Below are 23,657 nucleotides of genomic sequence, written 5' to 3'. Positions count from 1 at the left end.
TTAATGACTATGACATAAAGCTAAATTTTGGATCTTGTCATGGTGTTGGAAATACTAGATTTTGAGTTTGGGTGGCTCTATCTCTGAAGATTTTGCTACAAAGATTGTGATGTATTTTGCAGAGCTGGAAAAGAAGAAAAACAAATATAATTAAATATATTTTACCAAAGACCCCTTTAAACTGTTGTATCTTTTCTAAGTGTGAGACTTGGCTCTTAAAAACATCCAGAATGAATGATATAGCCAGCAAACTGTTTAGCTCTGATCTATAGTTTTTTTTTTCTTTATAAAACCACAGCGGTGTGGAGGTTCACTACGCTGTCATGTTTGTTGGGGAAGCCATCAGCAATGCCACCTTGGACCTTATTAACCTTCATTCCAACAAAGTGGAGGATAACTCCTTTCTGGAAATTGAGGATAATCCAACCGTTGTTTACACTATCAGTGACTTCAGAACTTATATTGCTGAAATCCTTCAAAAGAACTCTTTACTTGAAAATGTCTCTTTGACCTTGGACCCTGACTCTCTCCAGCTCATTAATGGTGTGTATTACTTAAGAAATGCTGTGGTGTGTTAATCAGAAGTTAGTTTTTACAAAGATGAAGGATGTGTTGTGAGTGATTAGGAGCTACCCTCTGAAAAGGAGGAGGTTACATCTAGAGGTATGTTCCACAGGGCTCCTCCTCATCTCTTGATCCTATCAAAATCAAAACAGAGCAGTAGTGGTAGGATCCCATTCCTAACCCACCAGATTAGCCTCTCTAAATTACTTGAACAGTGGGATGTATAACTTTTAAGGTATGCATTGGTGGTTTCAATCCTGTGTCAGTAACTAAAAGGCAACACAATTTCCACCCAAAAACATACTTTGTGTGATATTGTAAATCCTCTCACAGTGGGATGCTGATGCTGATGACATTCTCTAAGGTGATAATTCAGCCCTGTGCAGAAAGCCTGTACTAGGCCCTATATGCCACTTAAATGGGTCTCAAGTGGTGCATAGGGCTGTCTGCACTAGGATGAATTTCAGCCTAGCAGCAGTGAGTTGGACCCTGGCAGCACAGACCAGCGCTTGGTAAGTGCTGTCTTCTCGCTGTTCTTCCTGTTGCTAGTGGAAATTATCGATCTACAATCATCCTCCTTCGTCGATTCTTGCTTCAAGTGTGACTGATAAAGGGAATTCTAGAATCACAATCATTCTGGTGTGAGCACTTTGTGAACATCCTGGAAGTAAATATGAGATGGGAAGAGGGAAAATGAATGAGAGTTTTAGTCCACAAGTACTCTGATGCTTGTACTTAAACAACTTGCTTGCAGTGCTAGTGCAACCTTTCACTGGATTCTCGAAATGGAAATTGGGATGATAAATTGGACAGTGGACACCTTCAAATGCTGAATGTTTTTCTTAACCTCTGCTTTTAATTATTTTCAGGCATTCCCCAGCTGTGACAGCATTTGTAAAATCCAAGAAAAAAAAAAAGAAATTTGGCATCATCTCATATAAACTGCAAGAAAAACTCCATATGAACTGTGATTTAACAACTTATCTTTTATTTCCCCAGTGAAAGAAGTTCTCTCCCCTGTACCTGAAGACCCATCCAGGATTACTGAAACTTCAGTTGTTCTTGAGCCCCCAAAAGTTGACGTTGTAAGTACATTTATGAACTGCCTTCTCATTCTAGTGACTCTAATTTGTCCTCCAGCCACCTACTTACTAACACATCTGAATAGTTTAATTCGACAAGATGGATGTATAGGCAGAATCCAAAAACACTGCTGAATGCTCAGAAATATACCCAATATAGAGGTAAACAGTCTGATGATTGAGTTCTGTTCTGAAAGTCTTCCTTTTGGGAAGTATTTGGTTTTTAGGAGAGTGGCACATTTTCTTCAAGAGAGCCTGATCTGTTCTTTTCAGTAGCAGCCAGGACTGTGTACGTGTTATAGCCTATCCAACCACCTCTTCATTTTAGGATTCCCTTTTGTTTCTTGTAATGTTTTGATTCTGTATGGCTTCATAGAGAAATGATGGTCCTCACAACTGGAGAGTATCATTTGGGCCTTTTCTTGGAACAGAAGTGGTAGATGTGAGAGGAAATTTGGCCCATGGAAGAGATGAGATTAAAACAGAATTCCTGCTCCCCCTCTACAGCCATGCTGCTATCACTGAGAAGTGCAGTGCTCAGTTGATATAACAAAAAAGAAACCTACATCTCAATAATAGCAAAGGAAATCTAGAAAAATATCGACCAGTAGTTTCATTTTTTTATGTCCAAGCTAGCTCCAAAATTGAAGGCATTTATGATGACACCGGGCTATCTATGTATAGAGATCAGCTCAAATTAAGCCACAAAATTCAGACCCTGCTTCTGAATATCCCTGAATTTGGTGGTGATCAGAGCTAGGTTTTTATCTGGCCCATTTTGCAGATAGTTCTGTGAGTTTGGACACACTTAATTTCAGGTCAAGTCCCTGAAGTCCTCACTCAAGCAAAACTCCCACTGACTTCATATGAGTCAAACATTCTTGTTATGGTGTACATTATATATACCATATATTAATGTGTAATATCACTGACTTCAGTGGGAATCTTTGGCTGAGTAAAGGCTTTAGAAATGTACATGGAATTGCCATAACAGAGAGATTGTGGTGACTAGCACGAATGTATTGGCTAATTTGTAGAGAAGGTTTTCTATATTGTATATTTACTAGAGATGAGTGAATAGCTTAAAAATGGTCTGTACATGCGTTAATCAAAGAAAACTTTAGTTGTGCTTACATCCCTTCCATGTTCACTTTCTGCAAAAATTCAAACAAAAAATTTTCTAGCAGGAAAGTTTGCAGCAATAGCGAATTTTAAGTGGATGCTTGAGAATATTTTCTGGAAGTGAATTATGAACTTGTAAAAGTGAGTATTTGCACCAGAAACCTGATTCTAATAGTTCTTTTTCAAGCGCTGGTCCCTACGTAGATTCTATAAGTGGGTGCGCATGAGCACCCTGCACTTGAACTGTTTGAAGTAGTCTACGTTGACCTGCATTTGCATTGTGTAGTCCACATGGTGCGTCCAAGGTTTTATGAGACTGCGTGCGTCGACCCCCCCCACCTTTCAATTTGGCAGTGATCCTGGCCGTACCGACAGCACCAGCTCAAATCCATTGTGCTCTTCTGAAGCACTGCCATGGGCACAAGGGCAGATCCCTGAGAGCACACTGTTACCTCCCCAAGACAAGCTGGGTGAGAAGTCGTACACTGACACAGCAGCATCCTCTCCAAAGAAATCTAAAGCGGAGCAGAAGACCAAACACCATGACAGACCAGAATCTTCTACTGCTTTGACCACTGGCGCACCACCAGAACCCGTGGCTCCATCCACTCTGCCGGGTCCATCAGGCTTATTACACCTGGTACCAAGCACACTGGGCTGAGTATCACCCGACTCTCACAGCAGGACTGCTTCTGCTTCTCGGGGGCTCACTGCCATAGCACAGATCGCCTGGTATCGTGCAGCTTCCATCTCCAGTGGACAAACTGCTGCTGCTATATCAACCTTCTACCAGACGGCCCAGAGAGTCACCACAGACCACACCCACACTGCTGGCTCCGATGACACCGCCCTTTCCAGAACAGCAGTCAGATACAGATTGGTCCTTGGAACTAGGCCCGGCCATCTCACTAGCACACTCACATAGCCCACAACTGCAACACCTAATGTATTCACCAACATGTGCACCACCAGCGGAGCATTGGTTCCAATTCCTTCATGGCTCACTGGCGCAAATCTGCAAATTTAGCTTTTGAATGATCACTCTTCCCAAAATCTTTCCCTCCCTTCCCTCTGCAGCCTGGTTCGCGGCTCTCAATATGAAGGATGCATACTTCTATGTGGACATCCACCCTGCCCACCGCAAATTTCTTTGATTTACGGTGGGATGCTCCAGTTACCAATTCTGTGTCCTCCCCGTCAGGATCACCACCGCCCCTTGCATGTTCACAAAGATTTTTGCTGTGGTTGCAGCATATATGCAATGCCTGAGCCACTCCCTGTTTCCGTGCCTGGATGACTGGCTCCTAGTGGTGTCATCCCGTGACCACCTCCTCATCACTATCCACATGCTGCAGGACCTCCTAAACCATCTGGGCATCTGCATCAATGAGGAAAAGTCCATCCTTCTACCACCCAGAGAACTCATCTTTATAGGAGCACACTTGGACTCCCATGTGGGAAGGGCCTTCTGTCTAAGGGACAGCTTTGCCACTCTCATCTCTGTCATTACAAGGCTACAGCTCCATTCCTACACATGCCTCCATCACTGCCTTTCACTCCTGGGACACATGGTGGTGTGAACCTCCATCACACCTTACCCCCATCTTCACATGAGATGCCTGCAATTGTAGTTCTGCTTAGTGTGCAACCCACAGAATGACCACCTCAACTAACGAGTTGTCCTTTCACCTTCAGAAATAACTTCCCTCTCATGCTGATGCAACCCATCCAAGGTCATGGCAGGTACTCCCTTAAGCCCCCCCTACACCCCACACCACCCTTACCATGGACGCTTCACTCAGAGGCTGGGGTGCCCACATACAAGGCCATACAATTCAAGGCCTATGGTCTCCCAGAGAACCAAGGATGTGCCTCAACATCCTAGAATTATGAGCGGTCTAGTCTCTCTCAGTTGTTCCTTCCCATTGGAACCATGAGTGGGAGCTCCACAACCCCACTCTATCTTCCATCAGTGGGGCACACTACAATGGGACCTGTTCATGACAACCACCAACCACAAGCTTCCCCTCTTCTGTTCCAGAGGTGCCTTTGGGCAAGACTCACAACGGGATGCTTTTCCCCACTCATGGACACCGGGATTATGTTACGACTTTCCACCCATTCCACTCCTCCCACAAGTACTCCACAAAGTGAGGCAAGACTGAGTAGTTCTCATACTAATAGCCCCCTTCTTGCCTCACCAATATTGGTTCACAGATGCACTGCATCTTGCAATCTGCCCTTCAGTGTGTTTCCCCCCTCTCCCAAACCTCGTCACACAACAACTGGGCCAAATCTGCCACTCCAACCCACACCCTCTGCCACGTCATGGCCTGGTATTTGGATGGGGCTTGCAGATAGAAAATGTGTGCTCCACGCCAGTGCAGAAGAACATTCTCACACATAGCCGACACCCTGCTACCAGGGCATGCTACCAAGCCAAAGAGAGAGGCTTCATGGAGTGGGCATCCAACAATCATCAGTCCATAGATACCATGTCCATACTGACCATCCTGGATTATCTACCTAACCTCCGCCTCAGAGGCCTTGCCCACTCTTCCATTCGAGTCCACCTAGCGATGATCAGTGGTTTCCTCCCACCTGTAGATAGCTTCCCTGCTTTCAGCCATCCAACCACTGCTTGATTCCTCTGCGGTCTCCTTAACACCTTCCCTTTGATCAAGAAACCTACGCCCCCTTTCAGCCCTCACTAAACCACCCTTTGAGCTGCAGGCCACTTGCTCACTCACCTACCTATCCATGAAGGTGATCTTTCTTAGTGGCCATCACATCTGCCCAACAAGTCAGTGAACTGGTAGCCATGATGGCAAACCCACCCTTTACTGTGTTCCACAGGGATAAAGTCTCCCTCTGACTCCACCCCAAGTTTCTCCCCAAGGTGGCCTCACTGTTTCACATCAACCAAGTCATCCATCTCCCAACTTTTTACCGTAAACCACACACCTCCAACAGGGAGTGTGCACTAGACTCCCTTGATGTCTGTCGTGTGCTAGCCTTTTATCTCCAGTGCACCCGCACTTTCTGAGGCTCACCCAGTCTCTTTCTCACAATAGCAGACTGCTGCCGAGGCTGCGCCCTCTCTTCCCATCGCCTCTCCAAATGGATTTCCCACTGCATCACAGTGTGTTACTCCCTTTCCAGAGTGTCTCTGCCACCTGCTATCATCACTCACTCCAGGAGAGACAAGCCACCACGTCTGCCCTCCTCGCAGATGTCCCATGGCAAGATATTTGTAAAGCGGTAACATGGTTCTCTAGCCACATGTTCGCCACTTATTAAGGCATAGTCAACTCAGCAGCAGCAGAGGCGGCAGTCGGCTGTGCAGTCCTGCGAAGTTCTCACCTCCACTGAGCTCTCGCGCCCACCTTCACACTGATTTACTGCTCACTACGCTACCCATGTCTGGAATCCACATAGGAACCAGCACTCGAAGAAGAAAGGGGGGTTACTGTAACTGATATTTCTTCAAGATGTATCCCCCTATCTGGATGCCAATCCTACCCCCCATCCCCTTTGCTATGGGTTGGGCATCTGTTAGTAAGAGTAAACTGACGGGGCATTGACCCGCGCAGTCTCGTAGGATCTCAGACGCACCACGTGGACCATGCATAACGTGCACACGGGTTGGTGGAGACTACTTCAAACAGTTCCGGCTCTGGTGTATGGTGCGCATGCGCACCCACGTATGGAATCCACATTGGGACAACACATCTCGACAGTAAGTAACCTTCCTTTATGTTTATCCAGTCAAGGAATAGAAACAATAACATGTGACCTACATTTCTAGTCAAAAGAGCTTTAATTTTAGATACTGAATGCTTGTAGCAAACTGCTATGTGCAGTCAATGATACAGAATTTATTTGGGAAATAATTTCAATAAGAAAATCAAATTGCTTCTATAGACAGTTTATAAACGAAAACAAAGCTGAATTTTTAACTGCTCAGATGCAATATCTGTTCTTCACAGCTAAGGCAATATGGCAGACATTATTAAGTGGCTCAGAGTGTCCGTGAGAAAATGAGCCCTACTATATTTTGTATTAGCGTCTCCGTAGAAATAGTTAAAATTGTAGGATTCTATTTTAATTTCAACATATTTGTGTGGGACTATCCAGACTTCACAAACTGATCAGTAGCAGATTATATCAATTTACTTTAGATCCACCTCTCCCCCTTTAAATGTTACAAACCCTAATCACTCTCTCTCTCAAATCCTGGAGGTAGGATTTAAACCAGATGTTGTTATTGGAACAGGTTGGGTTATTGAATGTGATGTCTTTCTGGCAGCAAGAAATGGAAAGTTGGAATTTTTTTTGTTTTTGCAGTGATCTTTGTCATATTAGTAAGACTTTCAAATGACATTGGAAAAAACAGAACTTGTCACTATAATATTAAGTTTGTTAAGATAACATATCGTACTATAACAAGAATCTTTGAATCGTATTAGTTGTCATAGGAACACCTATCCACAGTAAATAAATGATGAAGTGCAATTCTTGGCAACTGTGTGCTAACATTTTTAAAAATTGCATTGAAAAGTTATTGACACCAGTTTTCATGTTTATTCTTTTTTATACATATCAATTTTTTTGCAAGATTAATGAAATTTACACACACTGGTGATTTTTGCATAAGATAGTTCCTGGAGCACATAACTGGTATATATTAATTTTCAATTTATTGATAACTTGCAATTGCTAAAATGAAAACAGCCTACAAAAATATCAGCTAATCATAAAAATAGGAAAGGCAATACTTGTTAAGTAGAGCTGAACAAATAATTCACAAGAAAATAGCTTATTTTATGAAATTCACATTTGCCTTGTTCACAAATTGTTCAAACACAGACAATTAAATTCTCAGATTTAATCGTTATTCAAAATCATTTGCAATTACTTCAGAATAATTCTTGGATGTACACTGTTTGTGAAGAGTTCATTGTGAATATTCACAATTCATGCTGCGATGGGTTCATGACATAAAACACGTGGTGGTGTTTTTATTCTCTTACTGGATGCATTATGTAACTAACGTGTCCTGCAGTGTGATTCTCTAGACTGTGAATATTCACAATTCATGCTGCGATGGGTTCATGACATAAAACACGTGGTGGTGTTTTTATTCTCTTACTGGATGCATTATGTAACTAACGTGTCCTGCAGTGTGATTCTCTAGCATGGACTCCTGTCCTTGGGTGGAGTCCCAGGATCTGCACTAATGAATCACATTGCAGGATAGGGCCCACACAGCACAGACTGCAAGTTTTACAACCAAATATGCTATTTGAAATTGACAATTTGAGCTTAAATGAGTCTTTGATGAGTGTTCATGCTAATAAAGCAAATGGTTAGGGAAAGTGAAAGAAGAAAGGGCTGAAAATGCTGTTGAATCAATATTTGCTTTTGAATTAAAATGAATATTTACTAAAAAATTTGTCCACTGTTCACTTAGTTGCATTCGGCACCATCAGGGATTGATTAACTTTTATTAAAATTATTCTTATTTAAATTACTGACAGCTTTTCATGCCCCCATTTTTTGTCATACCGTATTATCTCACAATCTGAGATATGAGCACTGGTGTGTGCTCATTGCCTGCCTGGTCTAGTTTTCTGTGCCAATGACTGGAAGCCTGGCTTCTTAATTGTAGTCACAGTTATGACATGCCGACCCCCGCTTTGGTCTTGGTTAAGTTAGTTAACCTCTCTGCATTGATTTCCCTATGTGCAAAATGGAGACAATACCTACCCTATGTCACAGAGGTACTGTGCAGATAGATTAATGTTTAAAGATGAAAAGTGTTAAGCAGTATAATAGTTATAATGTCCACACACTGGTACGGTGTAAGGAAAGAAAAAGTTTTGAAATCAGATTTGTTTTTCACTATGTATCCTATTTGTTTACTTTCTGCATTTCACTCAGCTTGGAGATGAAAAGCACTATGTAAGTTCTAAGTGTTCTTCCTTTTATTATAGATTCCATTTTCTTAACAGGGTTTTTTAAAAGTACGTGTTGGTACCCAAATGAACCACAAGGAGACAGGTTTCTACACTATAGTCAGGTGAACTTGAGGCAGCCAGTGTGTAGTTTAGAACATTGTTCTTTAAGTAGCAGCTCATGGGCCATATCCAGCCTGTGAGGGCCTTCCATTTGGCCCGCCTACTAAGCATCAGCTGTTTCTTCATGCCTGCTCAGACGCAGCAGCAGAGCTTTCTCTGCCACCCCTCAGGAGCCTAGCCTATTCTGTAGGAAAAGGATGAGTGGAGGAGCAGAGGAGCCCTCCCAACTCACAGGAGGGGCAGGGGAAGGAGGGAGCAAAAAAGAGCCCTGCGGCTCAGGGCGGCTCCACTCCCTGTTCCCTCCTACCTCCCTGTAACACCCAGCCTGAGAAAGGAGGAGGGAGGTGAAGAACTCCCTGCCCCAAAAGGGGGAGGGGGAACCTGCTGCAGCCTCCCCCCACCCTGGGCTGAGACAGTGGGGTGAAGAATCCCAATAAGAGCAGCAATGAGGCTCGGGAGGCCACAATTGATGGGGGCTTGTGGGGATGGGTAGAGGCAAGAACTAATGAGGGCTGGGCAGATTAGAGGCTAGAGGACTGGGCAAATGAGGGGGGGGGGGTGCTCAAGGGCAGTACTGATGGGGGCGGGGCAGATGCACTCCCATTTATTTTCCCTTTATCATTATTCTATGTATTTAATTAAACTTCTAACTTATCTTTATTTAGACACACTCGAGCTAGATTGTGTTGCTACATTTTGACTTACAGTGGTACGCTTTTAATCAGGTGCTTGTGTAATGTAAAGCGACCAGTAATTGACGTGCTTTCCTCAGTTAACTTGACTGCGTGCTGCACAGTAGTTTTTCAACAAAAAGAAAAAACCCACAGAGCAACTGTCAAAATGTCATGCTATAAGAAAGGGAAAGTAGATGTGCATTCATTTCATTTCTTGTGAGTTTAATTTCCAATTTTGATTTCATAGTTTAAATAGAATTTACATGAATAGCATCCTGTTTAAATGAGCATTACAGCGTATTTGTATAATGATTTGTTTGCAAGATTTCATTGGAATATTGTCTATCGGCACGCTTACTCTTTTATTTTGAGACTAATAAATACAATCTGGCACACCACTTTTGAACGGTTGCTATCCTTGGCCTACGGCAGGCTCCCTAGAGAGCAAACACCTCGAGATCCGTTTGGTCCCAGAGAGAGCCCTGTAGTCTGCCAAGATAGGCAAGTTGCCTTATCTGGCCTGCAAAAAATGTAATTGAATAGCACTGCTTTGTAACACATCAGTAAATTCTTTCCGTTGGTAAAAAAAAAAAAAAAATATGTAGAGGTGGCAAATATTCTAATCCCACAGTATCCCCCTGCTAGTGAATATCATTTTCAAAAGAATGCTGCTGTTCTCCTGGGCTGACTTAAAATGAACGTCACACGCATGATGACATGCATAGAGCCCTGCCCCTATAATTTACTAACAGAGGCACCTATTGCGAATTCTCACAGCTCAGAACCTCTTGATACTCCATGTTATGCTCTAACAAGGGAAACAGAAGCTCATCAAGCAGAAGCTACTACTAGTTAATAATCATCACCTATCATATTGTGACAAAAGTCACACAATAATAGGTTATTATGGGTTTGTCTTTCAGGATAATGCCCTTTTAGCTGAGTGGCCCTCAGCAGACACGTCAACTGCAAGCAATATCTTGCCACTTGATTTCACCAAACCGGGTTTCACCTTTGAGAGAGAACAGTCCAATGGCAATGAAATCTGGTTAAGATCTGAAAACTTGGACTCTGAGATCAGCTTGAATTCAACACCAAAAGCTGTCCTCCCTTCTTCCCCTGCTGGGATGATTCTAGAGGACGGGACCCAGACTCTTCATTCTGTCACTCCATCAGTATTAGAAAGAGGCTCTCCCGTGGACTCTCAGGAATGGCTGTCTATCCCTGCTTCTTTAGAAGATGGTAAGTTACTTCACTTCATTTATTAAAGTTAAAGTCTGGGTGTCATTACCTTGTGCTTGGGAGCCAGGGCCCTCCAAAAGAACTTCTTTGAAATATCTAGAGATTGGATAGAATTCTATGTATTCACTCAGTATCACCTTGAGAGAGAGAGTGTGAGTGTGTGTAATGATTATAGCAACTAATAAGGCCAGCTTGTCCCTGAAAAGATTAATGGGATATGCATGATCCCTGTTGTTCCATGTCACAGAAACATTGTCAAGTAATTTTAGTTGGATACAACAATAGAGAAATCCACAATAGATATTTCTAATTTTGGCATGTAAGGAGATTGAGGTATTTAATGGGAAAAACACAGTTACTGATCCTTGGGGAGAGAAGAGGAAATAGAATCTGACAAGCTAAAATTGCATAAGCCACAATTAATTGAAAATTGTTGACTTTGTTTGAAGATGCTGGAGTATTGGAAGGCTTTCTTCTGCCTTCCAGTCTACACCCTCCTCTGGTGCCAAAAGAAAGGCCATCCACAGACAGTTTTGTGGTTCCTCTGACTTCTGTACCAACAATGGCCTATACATCAGTAATAGAGCCTAATAATGAAGGAGTGATCTCTACAGAGAAGGAAGGAGAAATGCCCATTGATGTAGACTCCAGATCCCACGACAGTCTGGAGGAGGGAGAGGTATATCTAGAGGTGAACCCTCTGCAACCTGATCTGTATCTGGGAGGAGAAATTGCATACGAAGATGGATCTGGATCAGCCTTGGATGCTTCAGGACAAGAGGCATGGCCATGGGGCACAACAACAGTAGAGCCAGTTTTCTACCATCTTCCGGAAAGCTGGCTGAATGACAAAAATGAATCTCTGTTAATCAGAGATGAGGATATTCCTGAGGGACAGATCCTAGATTATATCATTGACTCTATAGAGAAATTAAGTGGTAATCCTGCTGAAGATGACGATGGAGGCACAACCAATGCCGGAGGGGAATTCCCTGATGACTCTGAATCAAATGTACCTGGACTTTCAGAAACCGCAACTCAGCAGGTGCCTATGTTATGGACACAAGAAACCTTGAATGTGGAACTGTCCATGCAAACATCAGAGGCATCAGGCATGTATGATTATTCTCCGTCCTTTGTATTGGAGCCCTATTCCTCTTTAGATACGCCAGATGAAGAGACCTCCATCTCACCACATGAAAAAGATACTTCTGTAGAGGGTCATCCCCTTACAACTACAGGGTCATTCAGCGTAGAACAATCTGAAGATTCCAATGAGGGTCATCAGATCATTTATGAAGCAGTAGGAAACCAAAACATGGGAGGGACAAAGTCAGAAGAACTATCCACAATAGGTCAATCAGGTGTAGCTATTACAATAGGACACCAAGACAAGAATTATCCATGGACTGGACTCCTCAAGCCAGAAATAGTCCTGACAGCCACTCCTACTATGGAAAACACAGTCACTGACATTTTTGTGGAGGAGCAGCAAACTCCAGACTTGCACTTGACAACTCAGGAAGCTTCTGGATCAATTGCTGTGCAACCAGTAAACATTTGGCCTATGCACACCACTGAAAGGACATCTGAGAAACCTGCAGATCAAGACATGCAATTTGAAGCACAGACTGTGGGTGAAGTTTCAACCATAGCTCCTTATTTATTAGAGCTGGCCACTGGTTCAGACTTCACTGGACAGTCCAGTACAGACCACGACACTGGTACCCCTAGTAGCTTAAATACGGCAATGGGTTCTTTTGCAACAGTGACTACAACAAAGAATCCTACTGGTCCTCTGTCCAGTTTCCCTACTACACAATATACAGCATCTCAGCCTACAGTTAGCTCAACAAAACTGGGGGAGGTCATGACAACAAGAGTACAGGATACTTCAGTGGAGCTTGATCATGTGGGTACGGTGTACTATCCTCCTGAGATGACCCAGGAAGAAAGAAGCATGACTGGCAGTCACATGGAGCTATCTACTAAAGTCCACTCCACAGAGATGGCCAGCGTAGCTTGGCCCACTCATGCAAATCGAAACACTACCATGTCCGGACGAGCTTTAGTGGTGTTCTTTAGCCTCCGGGTTACCAACATGATGTTTTCAGAGGACCTATTCAATAAAAATTCCCCGGAATATAAGGCACTGGAGCAACGATTCTTAGAACTGGTAATATTCACTTTAAAATAAATATCTGTTACTAGTATCTACTGTAAGCCGTAAGTTTAAAAACGTTTCCTATAGTGCATGTGAGCAAAGGGGGGAGAGAGAGAAATTGTTTGCAAATAAATTACAACAGCCTAGTACATCCCACAGGTTGTGAGTAACTCATATTGATAATGGATATTAATTACTTTTATCCTCTAGTGAGAGGATTTGGTCGGAAAATTTAAAAATTTTTATTTTAATATTAGTGTCTCAAATTCTGACATTTAATTTGTGTGGGACACATTTACCAAGGCAAAAATAAGTCTCTGAAATACTTAGCAATGCTGGGACAGACACTTGACTGCTGTAACTTGTGTAGTTTAACTGGCTCCACTGGACCTTGGTGTTCACATTTCCAAACAGTGTCTTCATTTGTTCTACTAATGGGTGAAAGGTAAAATAATTAGGAGTGTAGGGTGATACTTCACTGAATGCTCTCATCTTTTTAGAGATGTTTATTTTGTGAAAGAAACCATTCTATGAAATGTGTAGCTCAGTGAGTTAAGCTGCCTGTGGATCTACTGATCTCTTAAATAGCCACTGGCTAGCAGAATCCCACAGGAGTAATAGGGTTTTGATCAGATTTTAACCTGAAAATTCCCCTTCTCCACTTATATCAAATAGTTTGGCTGGGGTAGCTAAATATATGAAGGTGATGCCCAACGAGATAAGCCCTGTTATGCAGCATCAGCTTGCTTGGATCAAGATGGAGCATTGCATCCAGTGGGCTGCACCTCAGAACAGGAAGCCTGCTGTGATTTGCTCTGTTTTATGACAATTATGTGAATCTCTCAGGCTCCTGACAAGCTGCCAGAATGGGCCTCAGCTGGGTAAAGTTTTAATGTGATTTGGACCAAAATATCTATCCTCTGTTTACAATTGGCCTGCACAGTATTTAGTCTAGCATTGCCATTGGCCTGGATAGTAAATTCAGAAATAGAACTGCTATCATTGTATTTACATAGCAGTACAGCTATTGTGTTTCCTATATTGCAGCTGGTTCCCTATCTCCAGTCAAATCTAACAGGTTTCCAGAATCTTGAAATCCTGAACTTCAGGAATGGCAGTATTGTGGTGAACAGCCGAATGAAGTTCGAAAAACCTGTGCCTCGTAATGTCACTAATGCTGTCTATATAATTCTGGAAGACTTCTGCAACACTGCCTACCAGACTATGAACCTGGCCATTGACAAGTACTCCCTGGATGTGGAATCAGGTAATGACAGTGTGGGAGTTCAGAAACTGAGCAGACTTTTTCAGTGTCCCAGAGCCTTAGAGAAGAGTGCCCATCACTCTTCTCAGTTTTCGTATTAAGAGTTTTTTAAACTTTGGAAACCAATCGGTTTAGCGGGGCAGATTAAGGCAAAGTGGAATCAAGATCCATCAAAACCTTAGGGCCTCCTAGAGAAATTCTGGGCTTCATTTGATACTGACTTACACCCTATTTGACTCCACCAACTTCCCTGTGGCTGCAGGCAGAGGGAAGGTTAAAACACAGAATTTGGCCCCTACTTTTCCTAGATTCTCCCCCTTCCGTCCTCCCAGCAGGCTCATGTTCCTGGCTCTCCCATTTGGTTGGGCTCCTCCACGCAGCTCTTCCTAGGCAGGAAGATCCTTTTCCCAGAAATAACTCATTCAAGGGCTTAGCTACACTGGGAAATTGCTTCATGTTAGAACCCATTGTGTCATGGCATCAGCACAATGTTAAACGCTCAGTGCAGATAGCGACTGTCATGTTTAATGTCCTGTCAGCTGCTCCTGGTTCTCTGTGACAAACGTTAATTACCATGACTCCTCAGGGTCCCCTGCTAATATGACATAACTTATCATTGTAGACAGACTCCACGTTGTACTTCTATCTTCTGGCCATTCTTGAGACTTTAATCTAATTCCCAAAGCAGGGTGCACCTTTACTCGAATTCTGGGTCTGGTCTCAGTAAAAGTGAAAAAGACTTTCCCGTAATTGATTCCAGTGGTTAAGTTGGGGGGGGAATATGTTTTCTATATTTCTCTTCCTCTATTTCCAGAGACATTTGTGCAAAAATAAGATCCCCAGGAGATACCGTACCATAATACAATACTTGCACTTAAAGAGTCAGTATTTGCTAACAGTTAGTATAGATTAGTAACTGAGAAATAATTTTTCCTATACTAAAAACAGGAAATACAGAGAGAGAGGGAGAGACTATCTAACTTGGTTAGGAAATCTTCAGTATTGATTTTTAAACTGGCCTTTTGTAACAATGATTGTCATTTCCTGGTTCAGATTGCACTGGGACATGATATAGATAAGGGATCAAAGAAAATGCAGGCGCTTTCCTCTATATGTGCGCACTGCAAGAATACATACAAACTTACTACACTCTCCTCCGGGCCTGTAGTATAGCACTTTTCTATAGCGATTAGTGCTGGAGCTCAACCATATTTTAAGCAAAGAGTAACTTTGACAAATGGCAAGAGTGCCAATGATAGGAAGCATAGTCCAGTGGGAAGAGAACCAAAATGAAAGGCAGGAGACCTACGTTCTGTGCTCAGCTCCTCCAATGACTCACTGTCTGGCCTTGAGTCACTTATCCCTATATTATAGATGGGGAAGAGGGGTAAAAAGAGGTCAACACCACTTATTCTCTTTGGCAAAGCTCTTTGAGATCTATGCATTAGAAGTGCTATGTTTGTACTAAGAATGACTAGGAGTTTTGCATGATCTCCTTGGTTGGTTTTCACTGTGGTAGGTAACACTGCTCATTGATAGAGCAGAGCAGCTAGCTAAAAACCATCCCATCTGTCATCTTCATTCTCTGCCTGTCTGTGTTCTAAGGAGATCAAGCTGATCCTTGCAAGTTTCAGGCCTGCAATGAATTCTCCGAATGCTTAGTAAACCGCTGGACTGGTGAAGCAGAGTGTGTTTGTTATCCTGGCTATCTAAGCATTGAAGGATTGCCCTGTAATAGTGTCTGTGACCTGCAACCAGACTTTTGCCAAAATGATGGGAAGTGCGACATAATCCCAGGACAAGGAGCCATATGTAGGTATGTTATCCTTTTGTTTTAGTGGCTTTCAGAAACCAGAAGTACAAACCTTTTGTTTCCCTATTCTAGATCCTTGTTCCCAAAATAACAAACACAATACAATACCAACAAGGTATAATGTTGAGTGTAATGAAAGAGGTTCCTAATGATTAACACACAGTCCAGAGTTTGGGTGGAGGTCCCAGAAGTGGAGTCAGCACACAAGAAGGTTCAGAGATTAGGAGCTGAATCCTCTCCCCCATTGAAGTCATTGGGAATTTTGCCATTAACTTCAGTGGAGTCAAGATCTCACACTAGCAGCGGTAAGCCCTTTGCAGATCTTGGCTCCCTCTGAAAAGATGGGGTTACTCAGTAGTTAAAATGATTAGATGGTAGATTAATCCGAAATTAGTGATGGATGAGAACCATTAGGTCCAGTCCATTGCTCTGCAAGGTAAGCTAAATACTCCTGAGGATGTATTCATGTGGTAAAATGCTACACACTACCATAAAAGGTCCATTTGTTACAAAATTCAGATTTGTAAGGCAGGTCCAATATACTTGAGTTAAAAATGGTGCTCCCAATTGAGGAGAAACAAATATCAAAATGGGGAAAAAATCCTGTCGAAATTATCAAAGACCAGAACAAACAGAGCCATTTATTTTCATTTTTTGAAAGACTCTGTCCTACTCTGCCAGCCAGCGTGATAACCTACACCATTATGCAGGTAGCTGAGAATGATTAGCAAAATGAACAACAAGGCAGTGAAGGCTGAACATTACGCTTTATCACTGGACATTTAGTACATATTTGGTACCAGAGGCTTGAGGCCTGATTCTGATCTCACTTACACTGGTGTAAGTCTAAGTACTTCAGCGGCGTTACTCTGATTGATTTATACGACTGTATGAGGAGAACTAGGCTCATAGTGATTTTTGCTCCTCAACCAAATTGCAGTACACACATGAAAAATATTTAATTTTCTTCTAGGAAACCACCACAATATTTAAAAAAAAAATAAACATGAATTTCAAAGCAGTGGGTTGGATTAAAAGGAAGGGAGAATTGATTCAAGAAAAAGGAAATTAATTATTTGACTAGGAAAAAAACCACCAGCATTGGGTATTAACGTCTCAGCAATTAAGATACTACTTGACTCAAATAAGAGTTACAACAGCCAACAGAGAAATTAAATATCTTTTTTGTAGTTTTAAAATGTATATTTTAAAGATATCTTATAATTTAACAGGTCTCAGTCTTTTAACCATAGATGTGTATTATAGATTTAATGAGTACGTGTCTAAGATCATATGTAATATAGACACACATCACTTTGTCAAATAACATTTAAAATTCCTTACAAAAGATAACCCAATATATTTGTTAAATAGCACTCAGGTAAAATTCTTAAAACAACCTTAATTGGCATGTCAGCAACAGAAAGTTTAATGCTTAGTAAATACTGAAGAAGGCTAGAGTAGTCAAATGTCTGGTTTTTTTCTATTGTTGTCTTGATATTAGTATTTAACTTTCTTGTTTCCTTGCTTTTTTTTTTTTTTTTTGCTGGTGTGGGGGATTACAGATGTCGTGTAGGTGAGAACTGGTGGTACAGAGGAGAACACTGTGAAGAGTATGTCTCAGAGCCTTTGGTTGTGGGTATTGCAATTGCTTCAGTAGCTGGCTTCCTTCTTGTGGCATCTGCTGTCATTTTCTTCCTGGCCAGGACCCTTCGAGGCCAGTACTCAAAAAGTGACACCGAGGACTCCTTAGGGTATGTAGAGCATCTAAAGTTCTAGGGCACTATTGGCCTTAGCAGCCATGGCTTTAATGCAAACCGCAAATTACAAACCTGAGTAACAAAAGGTGGATGATGCACTCAAGGGTTGCACACGCAATGTCTATCACTTCTTCCCGTTGATTTTCCAACACTGCTACAAGTGAGGATTTAAGTCCAGATAGCTAGTTTTCCTCCAAGCCCCCATTTGCATGCAAACACTGGGTTAAGTAGGTCCAAAGCATCAATCAGGTCAAGTGATGTAGAGGATATGGAGCTGGATGTCATCAGTATATTGCTATATTGCAAAGACCAAAGCCCGTGTTGCCTCACTTCTCTTCTAAGTGCTTCATCTACACAAGAGGGATGGGTTTGCCTTCAACCTGTATGAACAAACCCAAAGATCACGTAAGCAACTGTCCAAAAGCCACTCTGGGATTTCTTGTAGAGAATGGAATGGAACCACCCAAGGCCTTCCACTCCATCTGTTCCTGCTAGAGACTGCAGATGTGTCAACAGCTGATCTTCATCCGTTGCTAAGATGAGAGAAAATGTCATCTCCTTCTGCATAGGTTTTTTGACTTCCAGGCCTAAAACTAGATTGACTGAGGTCAAAGAAATCTCAGGACTTCAATGTTACCTAGCCACAGCCTTCTCAATCACCCGGTTGTCAAAAGAGAGTTTCTTGAGCAGAAGCCTTACAATAATTTTGTTAACGACAGCTAGTAGCTCCCCCCCAAAAGGAGACATTGGTGGTCTACACAGACAGCAAGCCTACTTCTCCCATGGCCTCACTAATCCAGAGGGACATGAGTTGAACTCCTCAGTTGTTGCCCAGAATTCCTTGAAGATCTATTGAGGTCTCCAATACTTTTCCTATGTATTTTGTTTTCCTCTTTCTCAGGCAGGGTGATAGCCTCTCATCCATCGAGAATGCAGTGAAGTACAACCCTATGTATGAGAGTGATACCACTGGCTACAGCCACTACTATCGGAGATACCCACAGCTCACCTCGTACAGCTCTACCAGTGCAGAGACATCCACGGACTACAGCAGTGAAGAGATAAGGCACATTTATGAACACAGTGAGCTCACTAAGGAGGTGGGTAACTTTATAGCTTTGCTCCCCACCGTGCTAGGTGGTGGTGAAGGGACTATGACTGAACCTTGCTAGGTGTCTTAAAACTCCCCCACGACTTGTGCTAAGAATACAAGTACTAAACTTGTGGCTGCATCCTGTGCAGATGTTTGAGAGAGGGAGATGGCCTTCTGCACTTCTTGCCTCCTTTGTGTATACACAGGCAGGGCTAGATTCTGGCTTGTAATGAGTTTCACGTGGTTGAGCAGCAGCACTTTTAAATACTTTGAGATTTTTGTGGGGTTTCTCTGAAAGCTATTCCTGTCCTAGCAGATGCACGCAACTTTTTAAAAAATGTGAAGTTTGTGTCCTCCCAGAAAGCCACTTGTCTTGGCTGAAGGAAGCAGTGCTTTCTTTGAGTTGTCATACAGATAGAATCTTTCCTCCACGTGCACACCCACGTTTTTGAATGTTTGATTCTTAACAGAATATTCTGCAAAGCTTAGGAGTGTTGGCCCATTTCCACATTTATATTTTAACAGGCAAAATGTATCCATCAGCTAGGATGCTGGTGTGGGAGTCTGCAGAGAAGGGTTCTAGTCTCAGCTGTGCCAACAATCTGGTCATGAAGCCTTGAGCAAATCACAGTGGTCTCTATTTTACAGATGAGGAAATGGGGTCAATGATGGTTAATGCCCCTGTGTAAATGTTCATCTGTAGATCTCAAAAGGTGCTCTGTAACAGTAATAGTTATAATTAAATGTGGGAGAGAGAAGGTCCCAGGAAAGATGTTATCCTTAAGTCTTATTTCATTGTTGAAGCCTTTAGCTGAAATACTTACTATTCAATGTTTGAGTAAAACTGATTTTACTTTAATTTCCCCAAGTTTTTAAATATGTATAGAAGACTTTCAGAAGTCTAAAATTATAAAGCTGCAGCCGTTTTTAAAATCATCATGGATTACCAGTAGTTGACCAACTGCATGCATACGTATTCTATATAAAAAGCTGTTTTTGTCATTTCTAAGAACATATGTAATGGAATATACTTTCACTAACCAACAGTTGTGAAGGGTTTTTAGCTGCATTTTCAATAGTATATTAGTGGTTTGTATAGTTGACATAAGTACTGTATAAACTACAGCGGTCTTTCCTGTAGTCTATCAGTGTAGGGCATAATTGCTTTCTCACTCACACTGCTGTAAATTATGAATAATTTCACTGAAGTTTATATAGTTACTAGTAAAGAGGAGAGTTAGACCTAACTATTGGACATTCTGTTTGTGTACATAGTAACTGTTGAGGGTAAAAGATTTTGCTATGTCATTTTCTCCATTCATAATCTCTTGACTCACTACATCGTATTAATAGCCTCCATCTATATTAGCAGACATGCACTAAGAGTTGCTCCAATTTCAATAAGAAAATAATTACTAAAGTCCATTTTTAAAATGTTCTGCAAGTTCTGAATGCTATCCATGCTTAGTAATTTATAAAATGTGCCCAATTCCAACATTTGTTCCTTTACTAGTTACTTGTAATGCTGACTGAAACTGGTCCAACTTTTCAGTGTTTTGTAGTATTTATTGCTGTGCATTTTATTTTGGTTCTTGAAATAATATTTTGTGTCTTGTGTTACAGGAAATTCAGGACAGAATACGTATTATAGAGCTGTATGCAAAAGATCGGCAGTTTGCAGAGTTTGTTAGACAACATCAAATGTGAGTGAAATGTTTTCTCCGAGTAACATTTTTTAAGTTTTCCATGTGCTCTACTCTATTATGTTCCCTGTGACAGTCCCCTTGCTAAAGTGAGGCAGGCTGTTCTGTGTGGTAGAGAGAGAGGAGTTAGAGTTTGGTTGTTGAGGTACTGTGGGACTTTGGGCATGTCACTTCACATTTTTGTCCAGGTTTCCCCATTGAAAAGTGGGGATGATGATAATCCAGACCCCAGGCAAGTGGCATAGCTAGTTAGACTTGATCGTGTCTTCTTTTCTCAGGCTAGATTCCCATTGATTTGTGAGAATCTTGCCAGAATAAGGATGACAAGATCTAGACTTAATGTCTATAGACTATATTGAAAATGTAACACACCATGAAAGAGCCCAGGATTCGCATTAATTCCTCTTAAATGTAGTCACTAATCACGGCACTGAACTCTTAAAATGTTCTGCTAGCAGCTGCTCGCATTACTCTAATCATTCATTGTCTTAGAAGGTGCAAATAAACAGCACTGAAGGGGATGCTAAAACTGTAATTCATTTCATCTTAGGCACAGCCTGCTCTGCAGAGGTTTTGTTCATAATGTTTCACCCTAGCACCTTTCAGCAGTCAGCAATCAATTGTGTTGTATTACTGTAAATAAAGCTTGCTTCATTGCTTGGCTTTTGGACTAACAATATACTCCAAACAGATACCCATGGCTACTTGCATAGTGGAATAGGCTAATGTTTACTACAGCTGAGTATGTGAGACCTTAAATCGGAGTAAGACAGTGTACTAATTGGGGAATAGTCGTTGACGAACACAAACAGCTTCAAAAGTTTGTTTTTATTCCTAGGAAGAAATGATGAAATCAATAATATACTTGCTGTTCCAGGGTAAAATACTCGTTATTGAGTCACACTACAGATCATATTGTGCATGCTGTCCAAAGAACAGGTCTGTTCTAAATGTACAGCAGAGATTTGATCTGCATATGTGGATCAGAGGAAGAATTTCCCCAGACTTGTCAAAGGGTGAGACTCCCAGAAAAACAACTGTTGGAGGCAGAGATTCTTTATTGAAAGGGAATGGTGAAGCCAGGCCTCTGCCTGGTAGCTGCACAGAAGCCTACATTTTCAGGAGTGCAAATTTTGGGAGCTCAGCACACAAGATTTAAGTCCCTCTAAGATATATCTAGTTGGGCACCCAAAAACAGTAGATCAGGAAGCAGAAGCGAATGGGTACTAGAGAGGCATTTGACACAAAATAATAGTCTTTCATAAAATACAGAGCCTTCGCCGTATCTGTTTAGTTAGCAGTCAGTAGTTTTTCTTTAAAAATTGGAGTTTGAAAACTATCAGACAAGCAAATTTTAGTTAGTCGTTCTTCAGATTCAACTATGTAATGAACTCAACCCCTGTAGGCACTGGAGAAGAGTATTATCTGGAATCATGTGTGCAAAACTACAAGCCTGTCATGTTAACAGATGAGGTTACTCTGCACAGCTTCAGGAACTTAAGACCCCAAACCCCTCTCAAGACTTGCTTCTGGAAAGTCTATTAGATTACTTTCAGCCAATTCTATTATAGAGCAGGGATCCCTGTCTCTAACTGATGCTCAGTATATTTTCATTCTCATATTTTAGGGTTTCTGTAAATACTGTGTTCTAAATGCCACTGCCTGGTCCACAACAAAAACTAGTAGATAACAGACCCCACAAATCCTGCTACAACTATGGAAATTCCAGGAGGGCAACCACTGCACTGATAATCTGCTACTACCCTAAAACTTGCAGTTCAAATAATAACTGCAGGAGTTTTTAACCTTCATCAAGGTACAACAGATTTCTAATTAGTGTAGTTAAAGACGTACAAGGGCTTACAATGACTGAGATGCAAGCAGTTAATAGACTCCTATGACTTTCTACCTGAATGTTTAAAACACAACATCTGTTGTTCAAGAATATTGGAGTAAAATGTTTCAGAGGAATAGAATAAAAATAAAGTTCTGCCAGCTACAGAACCAAAATGTTGTGGGGGCCAAGAAGTCAGGCATTTTAAATGCTGTAATTCCTTTAATTCAGAGTAATGGTGGTCTGTATTTAAAACGAACATCTTTTAAATTTTCCAAGCTGGAAAGTAAGAAGGGCTGCCCTATTATGAGCTATGAAACAAAGCCTAGAGAAGAGTTCAATCATTATTTGTTGTTGTTTTTCTCATTGCAGGAAGCTGCTTTAAAAAAAAATAAATCAAAACCAGTAGAAATCTTGTGGAAGAGGAAGATGACCTTGTTGCCCTAGTAACAGGGCCCAGATGTAACTGCAAAGTTACTTATAGTTTTTACATTGTATGGATCTTAAACACTGCTGGTTGGATACAGATATTTTCTAAACGAATGGTTAACTGTAGGAATGTCTCTCTCTATCTCTGGCTTTTCTGAATGCAGTCACATTCTTAGAAGGTGACCAGAGGTCATGAAAGTTTTACTTTTACTTATTTTAATCAGGGAAAAAGCATTTTCCTCAATGCAGCATTAAAAGTTTGTGCATGTATTTTCTCATCTCCTGAAGATTTTTTGCTTGGTATACAAAGAAAAAGTTAAAATGAAATACAAGTTTTTAATGTTACTCTCTGGTGTTTTTTCCCTCACTGCAGATGTTTAGTGGTTTTGAAAGTAAGTATTAGTGGGGGAAAATAATTGGGTTGCAGGTGAGAGGTTTGTAGATGTTACTGTTTCTCCTCAAGTGATATTAGCATTATTTTGATATGGCCCAGACAAAATGTATTATCTAGCTAGAGAAATTTATGTTTTATATGGCTGGCTGATTTACCCTTTGTTGCTCAATGATTAAAATAAATTAATAAGCAGTCGTCACATTCTGCATAATGTTCAGCTTTCAGCTCATGATGAATCTCATATCTCTGAATTCTTTGTCTTAAAGACAATTAATCTTGCTGGCTTGCAACTGCTACAGGATGGGGAGATGAGTCAGTACTTAGTGTTTGCCACCAAAAGAAATGCTAGAATGAGAAAGTTATGCTTCTGTACCTGTTCTAGATGAACAGGCAATTTGGGATAAACAAGGGCTAACCCTACTCCCCCACCCCCAACTTT

At 41.5% G+C, this 23,657-nt stretch overlaps 1 protein-coding gene across 1 annotated transcript in view; it reads left to right on the top strand.

The window, feature by feature from the left end:
* The window catches only part of IMPG2 (interphotoreceptor matrix proteoglycan 2), a 76,942-nt gene extending 53,564 nt beyond the window's left edge, over positions 1-23,378 (top strand). Inside the window, exons 10-19 of the mRNA XM_067546428.1 lie at positions 299-543; positions 1,564-1,646; positions 10,446-10,762; positions 11,206-12,940; positions 13,976-14,195; positions 15,798-16,008; positions 17,571-17,759; positions 18,667-18,865; positions 20,482-20,561; positions 22,768-23,378. Coding sequence (XP_067402529.1) covers positions 299-543; positions 1,564-1,646; positions 10,446-10,762; positions 11,206-12,940; positions 13,976-14,195; positions 15,798-16,008; positions 17,571-17,759; positions 18,667-18,865; positions 20,482-20,561; positions 22,768-22,780 — 3,292 coding nt within the window. The 3' untranslated portion in view covers positions 22,781-23,378. The remainder of the gene's footprint in view (positions 1-298; positions 544-1,563; positions 1,647-10,445; positions 10,763-11,205; positions 12,941-13,975; positions 14,196-15,797; positions 16,009-17,570; positions 17,760-18,666; positions 18,866-20,481; positions 20,562-22,767) is intronic.
* The last annotated feature ends 279 nt before the right edge of the window (positions 23,379-23,657 follow it).

The sequence above is a fragment of the Emydura macquarii genome, unplaced genomic scaffold, assembly GCF_026122565.2.
Source record: "Emydura macquarii macquarii isolate MOO-44397 ecotype Brisbane River unplaced genomic scaffold, CSIRO-AGI_Emac_v2 contig_1119, whole genome shotgun sequence".
Taxonomy (NCBI): domain Eukaryota; kingdom Metazoa; phylum Chordata; order Testudines; family Chelidae; genus Emydura; species Emydura macquarii.
Note: the sequence above shows the minus strand (reverse complement) of the source record. Positions and strands in the feature narration are given on the sequence as shown.